We start from the raw sequence: 27,425 nt of genomic DNA, 5'->3' as shown, positions 1-27,425 counted from the left end.
AGAGAATGTCAAGAGTGTGCAAAGCTGTCACTTTGAAGAATTTGTTTAACACTTTTTTTTTGGTTACGACGTGATTCCATATGTGTTATTTCATAGTTTTGATGTCTTCACTATTATTCTGCAATGTCGAAAATAATAGTGAAAAATTAAGAAAAACAGTTGAACGAGTAGGTAGTGTCCAAACTGTTGACTGGTACTGTATATGTGATGATATATGTGACGCCATTGTTTTACTCCATTGTCTTACGTCAGATAGTGCACCAACTGTTAGAATGACGTAGCTGTCGTAAAACACCCTGACTTCGTTCCTCCTCCATGATTTTTTAACTAGGACTTTTAGTGACAAGCATCACATGAAAAATTAGGACGTTTTGATTTTATTTTGCAACATACTGTTAAAATAGTACACTTGTGGAAGGTATTGCGTGCATGTAACAGTATAGCTTTCCGTCCCTCTCCTCGCCCCAACCTGGGTTCGAACCAGGGACCCTCTGCACACATCAACAACTGACACCCCCACGAAGCATCGTTACCCATCGCGCCACAAAAACCGCGGCAGAGCAAAGGGGAACAACTACTTCAGGTATCGGAGCGAGTGACGTCACCTGATTGGAAACGCTATTAGCGCGCACCACCGCTAACTAGCTAGCTATTTCACATCGGTAACATGCACATTCTGCAAAGCATCTAAAACCCTTCTGCTGTGGACCTTGGGCATGGAAACAAGGAGATATGAACTCATGTGTTCCTCATTAAAAATGAAAAACAGTTGTTTTGTTCTCACCTGTGATTATACAGTCAGGGTTAGGTGCAATAACAGCTCTCTCTTTCTCTCTCACACACACACACACACACACACACACACACACACACACACACACACACACACACACACACACACACACACACACACACACACACACACAATGGTAGCCATATCCTACCCTATGGTAGCAGTATAATACCCTATGGTAGCAGTATATTACCCTATGGTAGCAGTATAATACCCTATGGTAGCAGTATAATACCCTATGGTAGCAGTATAATACCCTATGGTAGCAGTATAATACCCTATGGTAGCAGTATAATACCCTATGGTAGCAGTATATTACCCTATGGTAGAAGTATAATACCCTATGGTAGCAGTATATTACCCTATGGTAGCAGTATAATACCCTATGGTAGCAGTATAATACCCTATGGTAGCCATACTACCCTATGGTAGCAGTATAATACCCTATGGTAGCAGTATAATACCCTATGGTAGCCATATCCTACCCTATGGTAGCAGTATAATACCCTATGGTAGCAGTATATTACCCTATGGTAGCAGTATAATACCCTATGGTAGAAGTATAATACCCTATGGTAGCAGTATAATACCCTATGGTAGCAGTATAATACCCTATGGTAGCAGTATAATACCCTATGGTAGCAGTATAATACCCTATGGTAGCAGTATATTACCCGATGGTAGCAGTATAATACCCTATGGTAGCAGTATAATACCCTATGGTAGCAGTATAATACCCTATGGTAGCAGTATAATACCCTATGGTAGCAGTATATTACCCTATGGTAGCAGTATAATACCCTATGGTAGCAGTATAATACCCTATGGTAGCAGTATAATACCCTATGGTAGCAGTATATTGCCCTATGGTAGAAGTATAATACCCTATGGTAGCAGTATATTACCCTATGGTAGCAGTATATTACCCTATGGTAGAAGTATAATACCCTATGGTAGCAGTATATTACCCAATGGTAGCAGTATAATACCCTATGGTAGCAGTATAATACCCTATGGTAGAAGTATATTACCCTATGGTAGCAGTATAATACCCTATGGTAGCAGTGTAATACCCTATGGTAGCAGTATATTACCCTATGGTAGCAGTATAATACCCTATGGTAGCAGTATAATACCCTATGGTAGCAGTATAATACCCTATGGTAGCAGTATATTACCCTATGGTAGCAGTATAATACCCTATGGTAGCCATATCCTACCCTATGGTAGCAGTATATTACCCTATGGTAGCAGTATAATACCCTATGGTAGCAGTATAATACCCTATGGTAGCAGTATAATACCCTATGGTAGCAGTATATTACCCTATGGTAGCAGTATAATACCCTATGGTAGAAGTATAATACCCTATGGTAGCCATACTACCCTATGGTAGCAGTATATTACCCTATGGTAGCAGTATATTGCCCTATGGTAGCAGTATAATACCCTATGGTAGCAGTATATTACCCTATGGTAGCAGTATAATACCCTATGGTAGCAGTATAATACCCTATGGTAGCAGTATATTACCCTATGGTAGCAGTATAATACCCTATGGTAGCAGTATATTACCCTATGGTAGCAGTATAATACCCTATGGTAGCAGTATAATACCCTATGGTAGCAGTATAATACCCTATGGTAGCAGTATATTACCCTATGGTAGCAGTATATTGCCCTATGGTAGCAGTATAATACCCTATGGTAGCCATATCCTACCCTATGGTAGCAGTATATTACCCTATGGTAGCAGTATATTACCCTATGGTAGCAGTATATTACCCTATGGTAGCAGTATATTACCCTATGGTAGCAGTATAATACCCTATGGTAGCAGTATATTACCCTATGGTAGAAGTATATTGCCCTATGGTAGCAGTATATTGCCCTATGGTAGCAGTATGTGTATGGTGGGCCATGCAGCCCTGTGTATGTCTTATCCTCATGACCCTGCCCTATCCTCATGACCCTGTCCTATCCTCATGACCCTGCCCTTTCCTCATGACCCTGTCTTATCCTCATGACCCTGTCCTATCCTCATGACCCTGTCTTATCCTCATGACCCTGCCCTATCCTCATGACCCTGTCCTATCCTCATGACCCTGCCCTATCCTCATGACCCTGTCCTATCCTCATGACCCTGTCTTATCCTCATGACCCTGTCCTATCCTCATGACCCTGCCCTACCCTCTGACCCTGTCCTATCCTCATGACCCTGTCTTATCCTCATGACCCTGCCCTATCCTCATGACCCTGCCCTATCCTCATGACCCTGCCCTTTCCTCATGACCCTGCCCTATCCTCATGACCCTCTTATCCTCATGACCCTGCCCTATCCTCATGACCCTGCCCTATCCTCATGACCCTGTCCTATCCTCATTACCCTGTCCTATCCTCATGACCCTGTCCTATCCTCATGACCCTCTTATCCTCATGACCCTGTCCTATCCTCATGAACCTGCCCTATCCTCATGACCCTGCCCTATCCTCATGACAGTGCTGCAGTGAAGTGTGTTGTTTCTTGTGTAATGTGGGTCGCCCATCCCCCCTCACTGCCTGCCTCTCTAAGTAGTGGTCAGGTTTCTGCATCATGTGACCAGTTTTTATGAGGATGTCTAATCAGTCTCCTCTTCAACGGCATCTAATCGGAAATCTAAAACCCTTCCTGTTAGACCACTGTACTGCATTCTAAACCCTTCCTGTTAGACCACTGTACTGCATTCTAAACCCCTTCCTATTAGACCACTGTACTGCATTCTAAACCCCTTCCTGTTAGACCACTGTACTGCGTTCTAAACCCCTTCCTGTTAGACCACTGTACTGCTTTCTAAACCCCTTCCTGTTAGACCACTGTACTGCATTCTAAACCCTTCCTGTTAGACCACTGTACTGCATTCTAAACCCTTCCTGTTAGACCACTGTACTGCATTCTAAACCCCTTCCTGTTAGACCACTGTACTGCATTCTAAACCCTTCCTGTTAGACCACTGTACTGCATTCTAAACCCCTTCCTGTTAGACCACTGTACTGCATTCTAAACCCCTTCCTGTTAGACCACTGTACTGCATTCTAAACCCCTTCCTGTTAGACCACTGTACTGCATTCTAAACCCTTCCTGTTAGACCACTGTACTGCATTCTAAACCCTTCCTATTAGACCACTGTACTGCATTCTAAACCCTTCCTGTTAGACCACTGTACTGCATTCTAAACCCCTTCCTATTAGACCACTGTACTGCATTCTAAACCCTTCCTGTTAGACCACTGTACTGCATTCTAAACCCTTCCTATTAGACCACTGTACTGCATTCTAAACCCTTCCTATTAGACCACTGTACTGCATTCTAAACCCCTTCCTGTTAGACCACTGTACTGCATTCTAAACCCTTCCTATTAGACCACTGTACTGCATTCTAAACCCTTCCTGTTAGACCACTGTACTGCATTCTAAACCCTTCCTATTAGACCACTGTACTGCATTCTAAACCCTTCCTGTTAGACCACTGTACTGCGTTCTAAACCCTTCCTGTTAGACCACTGTACTGCATTCTAAACCCTTCCTGTTAGACCACTGTACTGCATTCTAAACCCTTCCTATTAGACCACTGTACTGCATTCTAAACCCTTCCTGTTAGACCACTGTACTGCATTCTAAACCCTTCCTGTTAGACCACTGTACTGCATTCTAAACCCTTCCTATTAGACCACTGTACTGCATTCTAAACCCTTGCTGTTAGACCACTGTACTGCATTCTAAACCCCTTCCTGTTAGACCACTGTACTGCATTCTAAACCCCTTCCTGTTAGACCACTGTACTGCATTCTAAACCCCTTCCTGTTAGACCACTGTACTGCATTCTAAACCCTTCCTGTTAGACCACTGTACTGCATTCTAAACCCTTCCTGTTAGACCACTGTACTGCATTCTAAACCCTTCCTATTAGACCACTGTACTGCGTTCTAAACCCCTTCCTATTAGACCACTGTACTGCATTCTAAACCCCTTCCTGTTAGACCACTGTACTGCATTCTAAACCCTTCCTGTTAGACCACTGTACTGCATTCTAAACCCTTCCTGTTAGACCACTGTACTGCATTCTAAACCCCTTCCTGTTAGACCACTGTACTGCATTCTAAACCCCTTCCTGTTAGACCACTGTACTGCATTCTAAACCCTTCCTATTAGACCACTGTACTGCATTCTAAACCCCTTCCTGTTAGACCACTGTACTGCATTCTAAACCCCTTCCTGTTAGACCACTGTACTGCATTCTAAACCCTTCCTATTAGACCACTGTACTGCATTCTAAACCCCTTCCTGTTAGACCACTGTACTGCATTCTAAACCCCTTCCTGTTAGACCACTGTACTACATTCTAAACCCTTCCTATTAGACCACTGTACTGCATTCTAAACCCTTCCTATTAGACCACTGTACTGCATTCTAAACCCTTCCTGTTAGACCACTGTACTGCATTCTAAACCCTTCCTGTTAGACCACTGTACTACATTCTAAACCCTTCCTATTAGACCACTGTACTGCATTCTAAACCCCTTCCTATTAGACCACTGTACTGCATTCTAAACCCTTCCTATTAGACCACTGTACTGCATTCTAAACCCCTTCCTGTTAGACCACTGTACTGCATTCTAAACCCTTCCTATTAGACCACTGTACTGCATTCTAAACCCTTCCTGTTAGACCACTGTACTGCATTCTAAACCCCTTCCTGTTAGACCACTGTACTGCATTCTAAACCCTTCCTGTTAGACCACTGTACTGCATTCTAAACCCTTCCTGTTAGACCACTGTACTGCATTCTAAACCCTTCCTGTTAGACCACTGTACTGCATTCTAAACCCTTCCTATTAGACCACTGTACTGCATTCTAAACCCCTTCCTGTTAGACCACTGTACTGCATTCTAAACCCTTCCTGTTAGACCACTGTACTGCATTCTAAACCCTTCCTATTAGACCACTGTACTGCATTCTAAACCCCTTCCTGTTAGACCACTGTACTGCATTCTGAACCCCTTCCTATTAGACCACTGTACTGCGTTCTAAACCCCTTCCTGTTAGACCACTGTACTGCATTCTAAACCCTTCCTGTTAGACCACTGTACTGCATTCTAAACCCTTCCTATTAGACCACTGTACTGCATTCTAAACCCTTCCTATTAGACCACTGTACTGCATTCTAAACCCTTCCTATTAGACCACTGTACTGCATTCTAAACCCCTTCCTATTAGACCACTGTACTGCATTCTAAACCCCTTCCTGTTAGACCACTGTACTGCATTCTAAACCCCTTCCTGTTAGACCACTGTACTGCATTCTAAACCCTTCCTGTTAGACCACTGTACTGCATTCTAAACCCTTCCTATTAGACCACTGTACTGCATTCTAAACCCTTCCTATTAGACCACTGTACTGCATTCTAAACCCTTCCTGTTAGACCACTGTACTGCATTCTAAACCCTTCCTGTTAGACCACTGTACTGCATTCTAAACCCTTCCTGTTAGACCACTGTACTGCATTCTAAACCCTTCCTGTTAGACCACTGTACTGCATTCTAAACCCTTCCTATTAGACCACTGTACTGCATTCTAAACCCTTCCTATTAGACCACTGTACTGCATTCTAAACCCCTTCCTGTTAGACCACTGTACTGCATTCTAAACCCCTTCCTATTAGACCACTGTACTGCATTCTAAACCCTTCCTGTTAGACCACTGTACTGCATTCTAAACCCTTCCTATTAGACCACTGTACTGCATTCTAAACCCTTCCTGTTAGACCACTGTACTGCATTCTAAACCCTTCCTATTAGACCACTGTACTGCATTCTAAACCCCTTCCTGTTAGACCACTGTACTGCATTCTAAACCCTTCCTGTTAGACCACTGTACTGCATTCTAAACCCCTTCCTATTAGACCACTGTACTGCATTCTAAACCCTTCCTGTTAGACCACTGTACTGCATTCTAAACCCTTCCTATTAGACCACTGTACTGCATTCTAAACCCCTTCCTGTTAGACCACTGTACTGCATTCTAAACCCTTCCTATTAGACCACTGTACTGCATTCTAAACCCCTTCCTATTAGACCACTGTACTGCATTCTAAACCCTTCCTATTAGACCACTGTACTGCATTCTAAACCCCTTCCTGTTAGACCACTGTACTGCATTCTAAACCCCTTCCTGTTAGACCACTGTACTGCATTCTAAACCCTTCCTGTTAGACCACTGTACTGCATTCTAAACCCTTCCTATTAGACCACTGTACTGCATTCTAAACCCCTTCCTGTTAGACCACTGTACTGCATTCTAAACCCTTCCTGTTAGACCACTGTACTGCATTCTAAACCCCTTCCTGTTAGACCACTGTACTGCATTCTAAACCCCTTCCTGTTAGACCACTGTACTGCATTCTAAACCCCTTCCTGTTAGACCACTGTACTGCATTCTAAACCCTTCCTGTTAGACCACTGTACTGCATTCTAAACCCTTCCTGTTAGACCACTGTACTGCATTCTAAACCCCTTCCTGTTAGACCACTGTACTGCATTCTAAACCCCTTCCTGTTAGACCACTGTACTGCATTCTAAACCCTTCCTATTAGACCACTGTACTGCATTCTAAACCCCTTCCGTGTTTGACTCATACTTTACTTAAAGCTCCAATGCAGACATTTTTCATCATGTCTGGGTAACAATTAAGTACCTTACTGTGATTGTTTGCAATGATCAAAAATAGCTTCTTTGCATAGAGCAATTTCTCAAGCAAGAATTTTGCTGGGACTGTCTGGGAAGGATTTGAGTGGGGAGGGAAAAACTGAAAACTAGCTGTTATTGGCAGAGAGGTTTGGAACGCTCTTTCTTATTGGTCTATTAACTAATTTACCGCCTGGTGATGTCACAAGGCAGCCCAAAGCTCCATCCCACCAAAACAGGCTGACATTTCAGGGGGTCTTTTCAAACAGCTCATACACTAAAAGGGCATTATCATCAGTTACACAATTTCACAGTATTATTCCAACCTCATAGTGTGGACATATATATATACACAAAACAGGCAAATCACGTTTCTGACTGCACTTCTGGCTTCTAATGTTATCTGCTATAATGGCACAGGGCGAGACCCAGATTCAGGCACGAGAGGCAGATGGTTCGAGTCTCTGATATTTATTTTAATCCAAGGGGCAGACAAGAGAACGTTCGTGGACAGGCAAAAGATCATAACAAGGTCAGAGTCCAGGAGATACAGAGTGGCAGGCAGGCAGTATGGTCAGACAGGCGGGTTCAGAGTCAAGGCAGGCAAGGGTCAAAACCCGGGAGGACAAGCAAACAGAGATAAGGGGGGGGGGGGGGACTTGACAAGACGAACAGGGAACACAGGAATAAATACCCAGGGACTAATGGGGAAAACGAGTGACAATCACAAAGACAGGGAAACAGATCAGGGCGTGACAATCTGCCTTTAAGTGATAAAGTCTTAAAATACCGTAGGAAGGCTTGTATAAAGTTGTAAATACATTTAGATTTGATATTTCAGAGTGAGATTTTTTTTTCTAGTTAAGAAACCTATCACTTCAGAATAGGTTTTGTTCAGTCTTCCAATGAGCACTATGGTTATCTAATAGCTTCTACACTTTGAGACAAAAGGAGCTATCTAGAACCTAAAAGGGTTCTTTGGCTGTCCCCATTGGAGATGCATTTGAAGAACCCTTTTCAGTTCCAGGTAGAACCCTCTGGGTTCTAGGTAGAATCATTTTGGGTTCCATGTAGAACCCTTTTCACAGAGGGTTCTACATGGAACACAAAATTGTTCAGTTCTACCTAGAACCAAAAAGGGTTCTACTTGGAACCCAAAAAAATGGTTACCCTATTGGGGACAACCCTTTATATAGTATAACCCTTTTGGAACCCTTTTTTCTAAGAGTGTGTGCGATCCAGTGGTTTCACTCATCTTTACAGGGAGTTAACATTAAGCTCACCGCTCATCATCTCATCAGAGGGAAAATTACATATCCTTACTACTTTAGTAGAAGAAAAGGAACTGCCCTTTTACCGTAATTCCTCGCTAACCCTGTTTAACCTTCCCTGGTGCCCGAATTAGTTCCTCTAAGCATTTATCTGAGCTAGACCACTAGAACAGCCCAGAGATCCATGACAGGGAGGCCTAGCCTATGTTATCCATGGCACCATGTTATCCACGGCAGGGAGGAAGCTGGGAGGCTGCTGTCTTTGAGACCGAGACGTCGTTAGTACACAACAGCTCTCTCTCTCTCTCTCTCTCTCTTATTTCCTGTAATTATAGATTACACATATGGAATCCCTATGTATGTTCTGTACACTGTGACCATCCCCTCCACAGTCAGGGCGTGTTGGCATAGACCCATGGTCTACATCTGAATTAAATGGGATATATGTACAACATGGTGAAGCCTATATACAGTATAATATATGTACAACATGGTGAAGCCTATATACAGTACAGTATAATATATTTACAACATGGTGAAGCCTATATACAGTATAATATATTTACAACATGGTGAAGCCTATATACAGTATAATATATTTACAACATGGTGAAGCCTATATACAGTACAGTATAATATATTTACAACATGGTGAAGCCTATATACAGTACAGTATAATATATTTACAACATGGTGAAGCCTATATACAGTATAATATATTTACAACATGGTGAAGCCTATATACAGTATAATATATTTACAACATGGTGAAGCCTATATACAGTATAATATATTTACAACATGGTGAAGCCTATATACAGTATAATATATTTACAACATGGTGAAGCCTATATACAGTATAATATATTTACAACATGGTGAAGCCTATATACAGTATAATATATTTACAACATGGTGAAGCCTATATACAGTATAATATATTTACAACATGGTGAAGCCTATATACAGTATAATATATTTACAACATGGTGAAGCCTATATACAGTATAATATATTTACAACATGGTGAAGCCTATATACAGTACAGTATAATATATTTACAACATGGTGAAGCCTATATACAGTATAATATATTTACAACATAGTGAAGTCTACAGAACAGTATAATATATGTACAACATGGTGAAGCCTATATACAGTATAATATATTTACAACATGGTGAAGCCTATATACAGTATAATATATTTACAACATGGTGAAGCCTATATACAGTACAGTATAATATATTTACAACATGGTAAAGCCTATATACAGTATAATATATTTACAACATGGTGAAGCCTATATACAGTACAGTATAATATATTTACAACATGGTGAAGCCTATATACAGTATAATATATGTACAACATGGTGAAGCCTATATACAGTATAATATATTTACAACATGGTGAAGCCTATATACAGTACAGTATAATATATTTACAACATGGTGAAGCCTATATACAGTATAATATATTTACAACATGGTGAAGCCTATATACAGTACAGTATAATATATTTACAACATGGTGAAGCCTATATACAGTACAGTATAATATATTTACAACATGGTGAAGCCTATATACAGTATAATATATTTACAACATGGTGAAGCCTATATACAGTACAGTATAATATATTTACAACATGGTAAAGCCTATATACAGTATAATATATTTACAACATGGTGAAGCCTATATACAGTACAGTATAATATATTTACAACATGGTGAAGCCTATATACAGTATAATATATGTACAACATGGTGAAGCCTATATACAGTATAATATATTTACAACATGGTGAAGCCTATATACAGTATAATATATTTACAACATGGTGAAGCCTATATACAGTACAGTATAATATATTTACAACATGGTGAAGCCTATATACAGTATAATATATTTACAACATGGTGAAGCCTATATACAGTATAATATATTTACAACATGGTGAAGCCTATATACAGTATAATATATGTACAACATGGTGAAGCCTATATACAGTATAATATATTTACAACATGGTGAAGCCTATATACAGTATAATATATTTACAACATGGTGAAGCCTATATACAGTATAATATATTTACAACATGGTGAAGCCTATATACAGTACAGTATAATATATTTACAACATGGTGAAGCCTATATACAGTACAGTATAATATATTTACAACATGGTGAAGCCTATATACAGTATAATATATTTACAACATGGTGAAGCCTATATACAGTACAGTATAATATATTTACAACATGGTAAAGCCTATATACAGTATAATATATTTACAACATGGTGAAGCCTATATACAGTATAATATATTTACAGCATGGTGAAGCCTATATACAGTATAATATATTTACAACATGGTGAAGCCTATATACAGTACAGTATAATATATTTACAACATGGTGAAGCCTATATACAGTATAATATATGTACAACATGGTGAAGCCTATATACAGTACAGTATAATATATTTACAACATGGTGAAGCCTATATACAGTATAATATATTTACAACATGGTGAAGTCTACAGAACAGTATAATATATTTACAACATGGTGAAGCCTATATACAGTATAATATATTTACAACATGGTGAAGCCTATATACAGTATAATATATTTACAACATGGTGAAGCCTATATACAGTACAGTATAATATATTTACAACATGGTGAAGCCTATATACAGTATAATATATTTACAACATGGTGAAGCCTATATACAGTATAATATATTTACAACATGGTGAAGCCTATATACAGTATAATATATTTACAACATGGTGAAGTCTACAGAACAGTATAATATATTTACAACATGGTGAAGCCTATATACAGTATAATATATTTACAACATAGTGAAGTCTACAGTACAGTATAATATATTTACAGCATGGTGAAGTCTACAGAACAGTATAATATATTTTTGGTTCCAGGTAGAACTCTTTTAGGTACCATGTAGAGCCGTCTGTGAAAACTCTGGAACGGATTCTACCTGTAACCGAAAGGGGTTCTTCAAAAGGTTCTCCTTATGTGGACAGCCGAAGACCCCTTTTTCGGTTCTGGATAGCACCTTTTTGTCTGTACCATTATTGATTTCCACCTTACAGATCTGCAAACGTTGAAGGGTTAGGGCCAAGGGAAAAAGTGAATATAGGGATCGAATTGGTTTCTTCACGAGTTTATGGTTTGTTGACGTTCCTCAGGGTTCATCTGTAGATTACATGACACATGGCCCAGTCAATTACAGAAACATGTATCTGATGTTATCATGCCATGGCTTGTCTCTGTACTTTGTTCTCTGGTGTTGTTTTCAGGTCTTAAGGTTGTTTGTATTGATTTGGTTGAACGACGAATAGCCATAGTGTATGTGTTCATTGTGTACTATAGTGTCGGATATAGGCTCCTTGAATTGCTTTGTCAGCAACATGTATCTCTGAATGTTGTCAGGCAGAGATGTCAGCGAGTCATGGTTCTAGCATCTCTGGGTTATTTTTGCAGTGCTCAACCTGATTCAAGTTTTCTTCTCCAAGAAAACAAAATGGCTTTCTGTTTTGATGCTCTGCGTTCTATCATCAGGGGAATGTAGTGAATGGATGTTTCATGTATAGATTAAAAAACAAAATGCATTGAGGAAATCAGAGAAGTCACAATGCATTTGTCATACCTCTATACTCTCACAGTTCTGTATTCTCTTCATTCTGTACATTAAGATGCTCCCTGGCGTCTTAGCTACGTTCTGCCCCTGTTATGACATCACTTCCTAGTGTTATGAGGTCACTTCCTCCCCTGGTGTTGAAACAAAGAGCTGTTATTGGTCGACTTGTGTTGCACTGCATCGGACAGTGATTGCATGCCACGTCATCGACTGTGCAGTCTGGCATCAGTGCATTCGGAAAATAGGACCCCTTCATCTATTTCCACATTTCGTTACGTTACAGCTTTATTCTAAAATTGATTAAATTGTTTTTTTCCTCATCAATCTACACACAATACCCCATAATGACATCACAATACCCCATAATGACATCACAATACCCCATAATGACATCACAATACCACATAATGACAAAGCAAATTTAAGAATGATGGAGACCACTATGTTCTTGGGGACCTAAAATGCTTCAGAAATGTTTTGGTACCCTTCCCCAGATCTGTGCCTCGACACAATCCTGTCTTGGAGCTCTACGGACAATTCCTTCAACCTCATGACTTTGGTTTTTGCTCTGACATGCACTGTCAACTGTGTGACCTTTATATAGACAGGTGTGTGCCTTTCCAAATCATGTCCAATCAATTGAATTTACCACAGGTGGACTCCAATCAAGTTGTAGAAACATCTCAAGGATGATCAATGGAAACAGGATGCACCTGATCTCAATTTCGAGTCTCATAGCAAAGGGTCTAAATACTTACATAAATAAGGTATGGAGTATTGAGCGTATATTGATGAGGAAAAACAGGTATTTAGTCAATTTTAGAATAAGGATGTAACGTAACAAAATGTGGAAAAAGTGAAGGGGTCTGAATACTTTCTGAATGCACCATATGATGTGGTTAGCTGATATGTTAAATACCTATCCACGCATTGTAAGATCTGACATGTGTCTGTCTACAATGTAGTCTGGCAGGAACTCAACCATTACATTAGTGGGTTACTGGCAGACAGGAGGCTCTGCTGCTGATATGCTGACGTTATCTAGAAGCCTCCTCTCTCTCTCTCGCTCTCCCCCTCTCTCTCCCCCTCTCTCTCTCTCTCGCTCTCCCCCTCTCTCTCTCTCTCTCTCTTCTCGCTGGCTCTCTCTCTCCTCTGCTCTCTCTCTCCCCCTCTCTCTCTCTCTCTCTCTCTCTCTCTCTCTCTCTCTCTTCTCGCTGGCTCTCTCTCTCCTCTGCTCTCTCTCTCCCCCTCTCTCTCATCTCTCGCTGGCTCTCTCCTCTGCTCTGCTCTCTCTCTCTCATCTCTCGCTGGCTCTCTCCTCTGCTCTCTCTCTCCCTCTCTCTCTCTCGCTCTCCCCCCTCTCTCTCTCTCTCTCGCTCTCCCCCTCCCTCCCTCTCCCTCCTCTGCTCTGCTCTCTCTGTCTCTATCTCTCCTCTTTCTTTCTCTCTCTCTCTCTCTCTCTCTCCCTCCTCTGCTCTCTCTCTCTCTCCTCTCGCTGGCTCTCTTTCTCTCCTCTGCTCTCTCTCTCTCCTCTGCTCTCTCTCCCTCCTCTGCTCTGCTCTCTCTCTCTCATCTCTCGCTGGCTCTCTCCTCTGCTCTCTCTCTCCCCTTCCTCTCTCTCCTCCCTCTTTCCTCTGGATGTCTGAGCGAGTGTGTACTTGTCCTGGGCTGCAACTGGACTGGACGAAGCCCCTCTCCCCCTGTGAATGAGGGAGTAAAGGAGAGAGGGAGTAAAGGAGAGAGGAAATAAGTGAGTTAGGGGCTCGTCCGTCCGTGCACCCAGGGAAGAAGCAACTCCTCTGGCTGTGTAAAAGGCCCTGCTGCCTTTCAGCTCATTGCAGACATAGCGGGAGTCACAGCTGATGTTTGGCAGACATACTATCCGGAGAGAGGGCCATGGAAGAGGAGGTAAGTGCTCTTCTATTCTCACGCCCCCCCCCCCCTCCTTCGTAGCTACTGGTCAAACAGGACAGGCAGAACAATGTGTTTGTGAGAGGTCTAGGGTGTGGAGACTGCTATGCCTATAGTGCTTGTTGTAATCATTCTACTGCAGTGAATCCTGTCTAGTTTTTATGTTGTAATCATTCTACTGCAGCTAGAGTCCTGTCTAGTTTTTGTTGTAATCATTCTACTGCAGCTAATCCTGTCTAGTTTTTTATGTTGTTATCATTCTACTGCAGCTAGAGTCCTGTCTAGTTTTTGTTGTAATCATTCTACTGCAGCTAATCCTGTCTAGTTTTTATGTGATCATTCTACTGCAGCTAGAGTCCTGTCTAGTTTTTTATGTTGTGATCATTTTACTGCAGCTAGAGTCCTGTCTAGTTTTTTATGTTATGATAATTTTACTGCAGCTGGAGTCCTGTCTAGTTTTTGTTGTAATCATTCTACTGCAGTGAATCCTGTCTAGTTTTTATGTTGTAATCATTCTACTGCAGCTAATCCTGTCTATTTTTTTATGTTGTTATCATTCTACTGCAGCTAGAGTCCTGTCTAGTTTTTATGTTGTAATCATTCTACTGCAGCTAATCCTGTCTAGTTTTTATGTTGTAATCATTCTACTGCAGCTAGAGTCCTGTCTAGTTTGTTTTAATTATTCTACTGCAGCTAATCCTGTCTAGTTTTATGTTGTGATCATTCTACTGCAGCTAGAGTCCTGTCTAGTTTGTTTTAATTATTCTACTGCAGCTAATCCTGTCTAGTTTTATGTTGTGATCATTCTACGGCAGCTAGAGTCCTGTCTAGTTTTTGTTGTGATCATTCTACTGCAACTAATCCTGTCTAGTTTTATGTTGTGATCATTCTACTGCAGCTAGAGTCCTGTCTAGTTTGTTTTAATTATTCTACTGCAGCTAATCCTGTCTAGTTTTTTATGTTATCATTCTACTGTAGCTAGAGTCCAGTTTAGTTTTTATGTTGTAATCATTCTACTGCAGCTAATCCTGTCTAGTTTTTATGTTGTGATCATTCTACTGCAGCTGTAGTCCTGTCTAGTTTTTATGTTATGATCATTCTACTGCAGCTAGAGTCCTGTCTAGTTTTTATGTTGTGATCATTCTACTGCAGCTAGAGTCCTGTCTAGTTTTTATGTTGTAATCATTCTACTGCAACTAATCATGTCTAGTTTTTATGTTGTGAACATTCTACTGCAACTAGAGTCCTGTCTAGTTGTTATGTTGTAATCATTCTACTGCAGTGAATCCTGTCTAGTTTTTGTTTTAATCATTCTACTGCACCTAATCCTGTCTAGTTTGTTAAGTTGTGAACATTCTACTGCAGCTAGAGTCCTGTCTAGTTTTTATGTTGTAATCATTCTACTGCAACTAATCCTGTCTAGTTTTTATGTAATCATTCTATTGCAGCTAGAGTCCTGTCTAGTTTTTATGTTGTGAACATTCTACTGCAGCTAGAGTCCTGTCTAGTTTTTATGTTGTGATCATGCTACTGCAACTAATCCTGTCTAGTTTTTATGTTATGATCATTCTACTGCAGCTAGAGTCCTGTCTAGTTTTTATGTTGTGATCATTCTACTGCAGCTAGAGTCCTGTCTAGTTTTTATGTTGTAATCATTCTACTGCAACTAATCATGTCTAGTTTTTATGTTGTGAACATTCTACTGCAACTAGAGTCCTGTCTAGTTGTTATGTTGTAATCATTCTACTGCAGTGAATCCTGTCTAGTTTTTGTTTTAATCATTCTACTGCACCTAATCCTGTCTAGTTTGTTAAGTTGTGAACATTCTACTGCAGCTAGAGTCCTGTCTAGTTTTTATGTTGTAATCATTCTACTGCAACTAATCCTGTCTAGTTTTTATGTAATCATTCTATTGCAGCTAGAGTCCTGTCTAGTTTTTATGTTGTGAACATTCTACTGCAGCTAGAGTCCTGTCTAGTTTTTATGTTGTGATCATGCTACTGCAACTAATCCTGTCTAGTTTTTATGTTGTGATCATTCTACTGCAGCTAGAGTCCTGTCTAGTTTTTTATGTTGTGATCATGTTACTGCAGCTAGAGTCCTGTCTAGTTGTTATGTTGTAAATGTTGTGATCGTTCTACTGCAGCTAGAGTCCTGTCTAGTTTTTATGTTGTAATCATTCTACTGCAGCTAGAGTCCTGTCTAGTTTTTATGATGTGCTAATTCTACTGCAGCTAGAGTCCTGTCTAGTTTTTATGTTGTGATCATTCTACTGCAGCTAGAGTCCTGTCTAGTTTTTATGTTGTGATCATTCTACTGCAGCTAGAGTCCTGTCTAGTTTTTCTGTTGTAAATGTTGTGATCATTCTACTGCAGCTAGAGTCCTGTCTAGTTTTTATGTTGTAATCATTCTACTGCAGTGAATCCTGTCTAGTTTTTATGTTGTAATCATTCTACTGCAGCTAGAGTCCTGTCTAGTTTTTATGTTGTAATCATTCTACTGCAGTGAATCCTGTCTAGTTTTTATGTTGTAATCATTCTACTGCAGTTAGAGTCCTGTCTAGTTTTTTTTTTAGGGGTAGAGGGTACAGAGAGTGGGACTGGACCTAGTGTGTTGGGGGGACTACTTCACCCAGTGTTTTATGTTGTGTTAATTCTAAGAGCAGCTATGGTCCAGACAGCTACTGTAGCAATGTCAGGAAGGCCGGTTCTAGAATGTGCGGGGTGCAGATTGGTTATTTATAGGTATATGAACAGCTGTAGCTGCAATGAAAGGGAACAGGTCTCTTTCTCAACATGGCTTCCTGTGTGTGTGTGTGTGTGTGTGTGTGTGTGTGTGTGTGTGTGTGTGTGTGTGTGTGTGTGTGTGTGTGTGTGTGTGTGTGTGTGTGTGTGTGTGTGTGTGTGTGTGTGTCTCTCAGACAGGGGAAAGTACGTAGTCCTTGGTGCGCTACAAGGGGCTGCAGTATTTGGTAAATGGTAAACATAGCTGGGATATGGTGGTGGCGGGAGGGTACCCAAAGTAAAGAATTACAATCATGCATATAAAATGAATTGGAAGAGCTGCAGGCTTTACTGGCCGGCCATTACGGTGGTTCAGTTGCCCCATGACAGTGTTCCAAAAAAAACTGCTCCGGTTTCTAAATAAGAAAATGCATCAGTAGAGATTAAATCAAATGTTATTCATCGACATGCTTGGTAAGGGTGTGGACTAACAGTGAAATGCTGAGTCACGGGTCCTTCCCAACAATGCAGAGAGAGAGAGAGAGAGAGAACATAGAGAAATAATAAGGGGGGGGGGATAGGCAGGGTTCAGAGGTCATGGAGGTAGAGATGTACATATAACTAGGAATAAAGTGACAGATGGTTTAACAGTAGCAGCAGCGTATGTGATGAATCAGAGCAGCTTACCGATCACTGTACCTGTACACAGCCCATCTGTAAATAGCACACCCGACTACCTCATTCCCATATTAATACTTATCCTCTTGCTCATTTGCACCCCAGTATCTCTACTTGCACATCATCATCATCTGCACATCTACCACTCCAGTATTAACGCTAAATTGTAATTATTTCGTCTCTAGGGCCTATTTAGTGCCTTACCTCCCTACTCTTCTACATTTGCACACACTGTACATAGATCTAATTTTCTTTTCTTTTGTGTTACTAACTGTACGTTTGTTTATGTGTAACTCTGTGTTGTTTTTGTCGCACTGCTTTGCTTTATCTTGGCCAGGTCACGGGGTTGTAAATGAGAAGTTGTGCAAAAAGGGTGAATGCAGATAGTCCGTTTAACTATTTGGTATACCCTCAAATTAAAGCTGACAGTCTGCACTTTAACCTCATAGTGAATGTATCATTTCAAGTCCAAAGTGCTGGATTACAGACCCAAAACAACAACGTGTCAACTTCCCAATACTTTTGGAGCTCACTAGTAGTAACTAGGCAACAAGACAGACAATAAACAATAGTTAGTGCAAAAAGGGTCAATGTAGATAATCCGGAGAGATATTGGTTAACTATTTAGCAGTCTTATGGCTTGGGGGTAGAAGCTGTTCAGGATCCTGTTGATTCCAGACTTGGTACATTGGTACCGCTTGCCGTGCGGTAGCAGAGAGAACAGTCTACGACTAAGGTGGCTAATGTCTGACAATTTTTAGGGCCTTCCTCTGACACCGCCTGGTATAGAGGTCCTGGGTGGCAGGGAACTCGGCCCCAGTGATGTACTGGGCGGTAAGCACTACCCTCTGTAGTGCCTTGTGGTTGGATGCCGAGCAGTTTCCATACCAAGCCGGTGATGCAGCCGGTCAAGATGTTCTCAATGGTGCAGCTGAAGGACTTTAAGGAAGATCTGAGGACACATGTCAAATCTTTTCAACCTCCTGAGGGGGAAAAGGCTTTGTCGTGCCCCCTTCACGACTGTGTTGGTGTATGTGGACCATGATAGGTCCTTAGTGATGTGGACACCGAGGAACTTGAAGCTCTCAACCCGCTCCACTACAGCCCCGTCAAATGTGAATGGGGGCGTGCTCTGTTTCCTGTAGTCCACGATCAGCTCCTTTGTCTTGCTGACGGTGAGGGAAAGGTTGTTGTCCTGGCACAGCACTGCCAGGTCTCTGACCTTCTCCCTATAGGCTGTCTCATCGTCGTCGGTGATCAGGCCTACCACCGTCGTGTTGTTGGCAAACTTAAGAGGGTGTTGGAATCATGAGCGAACAGAGAGTACAGGAGGGGACTGAGCATGCACCCTTGAGGGGGCACCCGTGTTGAGGGTCAGCACGGCGGATGTGTTGTTGCCTACCCTCACCACCTGGGGCGTCCTGTCAGGAAGTCCAGGATCAAGTTGCAGAAGGAGTTGTTCAGTCCCAGGGTCCTTAGCTTAGAGATGAGCTTGGAGGAAACTTTGGTGTTGAAGTCTGAGCTGTAGTCAATGAACAACATTCTCACTTATGTGTTCCTTTTGTCCAAGTGGGAAAGAGTAGAGTGGAGTGCAATGGAAATTGGATCATCTGTGGATCTGTTTGGGGCGGTATGCGAATTGGAGTGGTGTCACGTTCGTTAGAATAATCGGACCAAGGCGCAGCGTGAGTAGCGTTCCAGATTTTTAATATAAATTGATACTAAGCAACATACAAAAACAATAAACGAAACGTGACGACAATGAAACTACACATAAACACAATATCCCATAACCCCCAGGTGGAAAACATGCTACTTAAGTATGATCCCCAATTAGAGACAACGATTACCAGCTGCCTCTAATTGGGAATCATACACAATCACCAACATAGAAAAACAAACCTAGAACCCCACATAGAAATAATAAACTAGACTAACCCCCCCCCAGTCACGCCTTGACCTACTCTACCATAGAAAATAAAAGCTTTCTATTGTCAGGACGTGACAAGTGGGTCCAGGGTGTCTGGGATGATGGTGTTGATGTGAGCCATAACCAGCCTTTCAAAGCACTTCATGGCTACAGATGCGAGTGCTACTGGGTGATAGTCATTTAGGTTACCTTGATGTTCTTGGGCACAGGGACTATGGTGGTCTGCTTGACAAGGCCAGCCTGATCTGTGAACTATTTGTGCTGTCTATCTGGCAAGACAGCACATAAACAGTTCTGGGACAAGGCTAGATTTACAAAAATGTACTGTATGTTCCAATATAAACATTAGCATTGGTCTACCATTCCTAGTTCCTTGCTTCGTTCTGAGTGATATGCTAGCTAGACTGTTGATATTGGCCTACCATTCCCAGTACCTTGCTTCGTTCTGAGTGATATGCTAGCTAGACTGTTGATATTGGCCTACCATTCCCAGTACCTTGCTTCGTTCTGAGTGATATGCTAGCTAGACTGTTGATATTGGCCTACCATTCCCAGTACCTTGCTTCGTTCTGAGTGATATGCTAGCTGGACTGTTGATATTGGCCTACCATTCCCAGTACCTTGCTTCGTTCTGAGTGATATGCTAGCTAGACTGTTGATATTGGCCTACCATTCCTAGTACCTTGCTTCGTTCTGAGTGATATGCTAGCTGGACTGTTGATATTGGCCTACCATTCCCAGTACCTTGCTTCGTTCTGAGTGATATGCTAGCTAGACTGTTGATATTGGCCTACCATTCCCAGTACCTTGCTTAATTCTGAGTGATATGCTAGCTAGACTGTTGATATTGGCCTACCATTCCTAGTACCTTGCTTCGTTCTGAGTGATATGCTAGCTAGACTGTTGATATTGGCCTACCATTCCTAGTACCTTGCATCGTTCTGAGTGATATGCTAGCTAGACTGTTGATATTGGCCTACCATTCCCAGTACCTTGCTTCGTTCTGAGTGATATGCTAGCTGGACTGTTGATATTGGTCTACCATTCCTAGTACCTTGCTTCGTTCTGAGTGATATGCTAGCTGGACTGTTGATATTGGCCTACCATTCCTAGTACCTTGCTTCATTCTGAGTGATATGCTAGCTAGACTGTTGATATTGGTCTACCATTCCTAGTACCTTGCTTCGTTCTGAGTGATATGCTAGCTGGACTGTTGATATTGGCCTACCATTCCCAGTACCTTGCTTCGTTCTGAGTGATATGCTAGCTAGACTGTTGATATTGGCCTACCATTCCTAGTACCTTGCTTCATTCTGAGTGATATGCTAGCTAGACTGTTGATATTGGCCTACCATTCCTAGTACCTTGCTTCGTTCTGAGTGATATGCTAGCTAGACTGTTGATATTGGCCTACCATTCCTAGTACCTTGCTTCGTTCTGAGTGATATGCTAGCTAGACTGTTGATATTGGCCTACCATTCCTAGTACCTTGCTTCGTTCTGAGTGATATGCTAGCTAGACTGTTGATATTGGCCTACCATTCCTAGTACCTTGCTTCGTTCTGAGTGATATGCTAGCTAGACTGTTGATATTGGCCTACCATTCCTAGTACCTTGCTTCGTTCTGAGTGATATGCTAGCTAGACTGTTGATATTGGCCTACCATTCCTAGTACCTTGCATCGTTCTGAGTGATATGCTAGCTAGACTGTTGATATTGGCCTACCATTCCTAGTACCTTGCATCGTTCTGAGTGATATGCTAGCTAGACTGTTGATATTGGCCTACCATTCCTAGTACCTTGCATCGTTCTGAGTGATATGCTAGCTGGACTGTTGATATTGGCCTACCATTCCTAGTACCTTGCATCGTTTTGAGTGATATGCTAGCTGGACTGTTGATATTGGCCTACCATTCCCAGTACCTTGCTTCGTTCTGAGTGATATGCTAGCTAGACTGTTGATATTGGCCTACCATTCCTAGTACCTTGCTTCGTTCTGAGTGATATGCTAGCTAGACTGTTGATATTGGCCTACCATTCCTAGTACCTTGCTTCGTTCTGAGTGATATGCTAGCTAGACTGTTGATATTGGCCTACCATTCCTAGTACCTTGCTTCGTTCTGAGTGATATGCTAGCTAGACTGTTGATATTGAAACAGAAAACAATCAGTCAGTAGCAAAGCCAGCCAGTCATGGAACTTCTCTTTTGATGTTGTTTTCTTTTACTGTTACAACAGTCAGTCTTGTCTTTGTTGACATTTCATTGAGATCTCTCTCCAGTTTCCCATGGCCTCTAATCGAGACAGAAGTCCTTGAGACCCAGATCAACACATAACGAGAGCTTGGGAACTATGTAATGAGTAACGTCCATGGCGACATTTTGAGGTTACTGTAACTATAAATGCCTTCAACCAGTGTGTGCCCAGTGGGCAATGTTTTTTGTATAAATAAACACGATTTTTTTTCCATTGTATTCCCGAACTTTGCTGTGCTTTTAAATGGTTGAAAGCACAATGATTAGGGGGTGTGCCAACATGGCCATACTCATATTTATAATTGTATCCAGAAATGGACAGTTGCACGTTCTCACTGCAACAACAAAAAAATACTGCAGATTAGGAGCAGTGCGCGGAGTGTTGTGTCTGTGTGTCCTCAATTTGCAGCGGGCAGCGAAGTTTGCTGTCACTCAGTCAGAATGCCCATAGGTTTCATATTTTTTTCCCCCCTAACCTTGACCCCACTTGTTAGATATTATGCACATTGATCGCTTGATAACAAACATCCTCACCTTGTGATTTATCATACTAGCAGGCAGCAGCAATCTAAATGATCAGACTGAAAACATACGAGGAAAAGTGATCGGTTGAAATTATGAAGCGAGTGGACAGAGAAAATACAGCTTCACTCTATCCAATCAGAGCGGCAGGATCAACGTAAAGCCCGCCCATCTCTTTACAGACAGGCAAACTAGCCAGTTGAGTTATCTGGAGCACGTAGGACCGAGCGCATGTCTAACTCAAAGACAGTACAGTATGCTTTAGAAACTCTGGGACTGTACAGTATGCTTTAGAAACTCTGGGACTGTACAGTATGCTTTAGAAACTCTGGGACTGTACAGTATGCTTTAGAAACTCTGGGACTGTACAGTATGCTTTAGAAACTCTGGGACAGTACAGTATGCTTTAGAAACTCTGGGACTGTACAGTATGCTTTAGAAACTCTGGGACAGTACAGTATGCTTTAGAAACTCTGGGACTGTACAGTATGCTTTAGAAACTCTGGGACTGTACAGTATGCTTTAGAAACTCTGGGACTGTACAGTATGCTTTATAAACTCTGGGACAGTACAGTATGCTTTAGAAACTCTGGGACAGTACAGTATGCATTAGAAACTCTGGGACTGTACAGTATGCTTTAGAAACTCTGGGACTGTACAGTATGCTTTAGAAACTCTGGGACAGTACAGTATGCTTTAGAAACTCTGGGACAGTACAGTATGCTTTAGAAACTCTGGGACTGTACAGTATGCTTTAGACACTCTGGGACTGTACAGTATGCTTTAGAAACTCTGGGACAGTACAGTATGCTTTAGAAACTCTGGGACAGTACAGTATGCTTTAGAAACTCTGGGACTGTACAGTATGCTTTTGAAACTCTGGGACTGTACAGTATGCTTTATAAACTCTGGGACTGTACAGTATGCTTTAGAAACTCTGGGACTGTACAGTATGCTTTAGAAACTCTGGGACTGTACAGTATGCTTTAGAAACTCTGGGACTGTACAGTATGCTTTAGAAACTCTGGGACAGTACAGTATGCTTTAGAAACTCTGGGACAGTACAGTATGCTTTAGAAACTCTGGGACTGTACAGTATGCTTTAGAAACTCTGGGACTGTACAGTATGCTTTAGAAACTCTGGGACAGTACAGTATGCTTTAGAAACTCTGGGACAGTACAGTATGCTTTAGAAACTCTGGGACTGTACAGTATGCTTTTGAAACTCTGGGACTGTACAGTATGCTTTAGAAACTCTGGGACTGTACAGTATGCTTTAGAAACTCTGGGACTGTACAGTATGCTTTAGACACTCTGGGACTGTACAGTATGCTTTAGACACTCTGGGACTGTACAGTATGCTTTAGAAACTCTGGGACAGTACAGTATGCTTTAGACACTCTGGGACTGTACAGTATGCTTTAGAAACTCTGGGACTGACTGACATGAGAAAGATGCTTGCTGGCACCCGAAAATATATATATTTTTTATTTTTTATTTTTACGATCACAGATAATTAGAAAATATACTCGGATCTTAAGCGTATCCAGAAAATAGCCCATATCCGTTGCAATACTCATTTTGTCCGACTACTCGGCACACCCCGAGCAGTGATAGACATTTGGGTGAACTAAACCAACAATCAGATGTTATTTTTTTCCATTGTAATTTTGTTGTTTTTAAGATGGTTGAAAGCATAGTGATAAAACATTGGAAATTCAACTAACTTTTTGCATAGAGTTTGTAATCTCAACCAAATATTATCCACGTTGAAATGACATGGTGTGCCCAGTGGGAATGCTCTGTGTGCCGTCTTGGACAGAGGCAACTGTAGTCTGCTAAGTAACCAGAGATAGAGTCAAGACCGAAGTCCTTGAGACTCAGACCCAACCTATAATCAAGACAGAAGTCTTTGAGAGCCAGACTAAGACCCAACTTTTCAAGACCTAACCTCTCGTGGACATACTACGTAAACAAATTCTGTAACATTTTATTTCTGGGTTAACCGAGATTACTGAAGACCCAGGCCATGACTCAGTGTATTACGATAATGACCAGACCATGACTCAGTGTATTAAGATAATGACCAGGCCATGACTCAGTCTATTAAGATAATGACCAGGCCATGACTCAGTGTATTAAGATAATGACCAGACCATGACTCAGTGTATTAAGATAATGACCAGACCATGACTCACTGTATTAAGATAATGACCAAACCATGACTCAGTGTATTAAGACAATGACCAGACCATGACTCGGTGTATTAAGATAATGACCAGACCATGTGTATTAAGACAATGACCAGACCATGACTCAGTCTATTAAGATAATGACCAGACCATGACTCAGTGTATTAAGATAATGACCAGACCATGACTCAGTCTATTAAGATAATGACCAGACCATGACTCAGTGTATTAAGATAATGACCAGGCCATGACTCAGTGTATTAAGATAATGACCAGACCAATGGTCAGTTCTAATGTAGATAAAACAAGATTCAGACCTCCTGATAAGCTTCAATGTAACTATGCTTAATGGAACATAGAACATTTCAGCCGTGGTTGAATTGCGTTTCTCCTGCTCCTCGCATGTCCTCCTCATCTGGCTCTGCAGGGGAAGTAATACTGTGATGCTGTGAGTGATTCTTCGTCTTGGTTCGATGTATCTTGTTACAGTGACAGTATATAGATTGATTTTCAGTGTGCTGTGGATAGCTCAGTTCAGAGGTCTGGCTTTTTTCACTAATGTGTTCATCTACGGTTCTACCTTGAATCGCCCGTGTAGATTACTCAAATCTTGAAGTTGGGAGTGAACTGAAGGCTGTTTTCATTTCAAGGCATCCAAGGCTGTGTGTCCTGTGTGGTGGTGTACTTCATGGACCATTTTCACAGACAAGAGTATTCATTGAAATAGCTTTTTATTCCAGGTCTAGAGGCGTAATCTATGTCTGGGAAACGGGCCCTATATCTGGGAATGTCAGCTGACTGTGTTTGTGTGTTGACGGTGTGTTGACGGTGTGTTGACGGTGTGTTGGCGGTGTGTTGACGGTGTGTGTGTGTTGTCTGTCTCCTCCCAGGTGGACAAGCATCAACAGAGTAAGGACTCTGTGTTCTTCCGGGATGGAAAGAAGAGGATTGACTTCGTCCTGTCCTATGTGGATGACCGAGACGGAGAGAGGAAACAGGTGAGATTCACCTGCAGAAACACACCTGGGCTATAAACTACTATTCCTCTAGTGCCTCGTTATCACAGGGGTTTCATTGTTGTTCTCAGTGATACTTAATACTGGTTTCTGAGCACAGGACACAGCCTGGGTAAACCTGACTGAATGCTCCACTCCTTTGTGAGGTAGTTCAGAGTTCGTTCTGGTTTAATCCGGCTACGTGACTCTGTAGTTGGTAATACTACAATAATACAGGGTAAATAAGATGTATGAAAACAATTCAGGATGCTGTAATACATAGCACTCTCCCTTCACTTGACTCACTTTACTTGACTCACTTTACTTGACTCACTTCACTTGACATGCTTTACTTGACTCACTTGACACGCTATACTTGACACGCTTTAATTGACTCACTTTACTTGACTCACTTCACTTGACACGCTTTACTTGACTCACTTGACTCACTTCACTTGGCACACTTTACTTGACTCACTTGACTCACTTCACTTTAATTGACACACTTTACTTGACTCACTTCACTTGACTCACTTCACTTGACACACTTTACTTGACTCACTTCACTTTAATTGACACACTTTACTTGACTCACTTCACTTGACTCACTTCACTTGACACACTTTACTTGACTCACTTCACTTTAATTGACACACTTTACTTGACTCACTTCACTTGACTCACTTCACTTGACACACTTTACTTGACTCACTTCACTTTAATTGACACACTTTACTTGACTCACTTCACTTGACTCACTTCACTTGACACACTTTACTTGACTCACTTCACTTTAATTGACACACTTTAATTGACTCACTTCACTTGACTCACTTCACTTGACACACTTTACTTGACTCACTTCACTTCACTTTAATTGACACACTTTAATTGACTCACTTCACTTGACTCACTTCACTTGACACACTTTACTTGACTCACTTCACTTTAATTGACACACTTTACTTGACTCACTTCACTTGACTCACTTCACTTGACACACTTTACTTGACTCACTTCACTTCACTTTAATTGACACACTTTAATTGACTCACTTCACTTGACTCACTTCACTTCACTTCACTTGACTTGACTCACCTCACTTGTCAGTACCAGCTAGGTACGTCTCTTGCCAAGCTGTTCATAATAGCAAGCGTTGACTGTTGATCGTGTTCATATTTCAGAAATAAGCTACATGACACAAATACCTTGAAACAAGACGAAACATTTAAGCTAAGCTAAGCTACAGTACCTATAATTCCTCATTCCTAGCCAGTGACTGAGGCCCACGGAATGGAATGTCATTATCATCTGCATCCTGCTTTGAGTTAGCCTTGAATTGACCCTTAGTTTCCTTGGTAACTTTGTTATTTAAGTATATTTGAGTACTGTTTGCATGCTGTGTGGGAGAAGTAGCCATTTTTTGAGGTGAAGCTTCCTGTACACAAAGTTCATATGATAAAGTGATGTATAGTGATATACAGCGCATTCAGAAAGTAATCAGACCTCTTGACTTTTTCCACATTTTGTTATATTACAGCCTTATTCTAAAATTGATTAAATTTGATTTTTTTCCCTCATCAATCTACACACAATGCCCCATAATGAAAAAGCAAAAATGTTTTTTTGAAATTTTAGCAAATGTATAAAAAAACAACAGCAGAAATATCACATTTACATAAGTATTCAGACACTTTACTCAGTACTTTGTTGAAGCACCTTTGGTAGTGATTACAGCCTCGATTCTTCTTGGGTA

The 27,425-nt window shown here is 41.2% G+C and overlaps 1 protein-coding gene across 2 annotated transcripts in view; it reads left to right on the top strand.

Annotated features, from left to right (window-relative positions):
- The window catches only part of LOC106561808 (anoctamin-5), a 77,155-nt gene that overhangs the window by 14,147 nt on the left and 35,583 nt on the right, over positions 1-27,425 (top strand). Inside the window, exons 1-2 of one of the 2 annotated variants that reach the window (XM_045688653.2) lie at positions 13,992-14,373; positions 25,565-25,672. In XM_045688653.2, the coding sequence (XP_045544609.1) occupies positions 14,362-14,373; positions 25,565-25,672 (120 nt within the window). In that variant the 5' untranslated portion in view covers positions 13,992-14,361. Of the gene's footprint in view, positions 1-13,991; positions 14,374-25,564; positions 25,673-27,425 lie in introns of those variants that run through there. The other variant, XM_045688652.2, reaches the window with a different exon arrangement.

Source organism: Salmo salar, chromosome 10 (assembly GCF_965601325.2).
Source record: "Salmo salar chromosome 10, fSalSal1, whole genome shotgun sequence".
NCBI lineage: Eukaryota > Metazoa > Chordata > Actinopteri > Salmoniformes > Salmonidae > Salmo > Salmo salar.
Note: the sequence above shows the minus strand (reverse complement) of the source record. Positions and strands in the feature narration are given on the sequence as shown.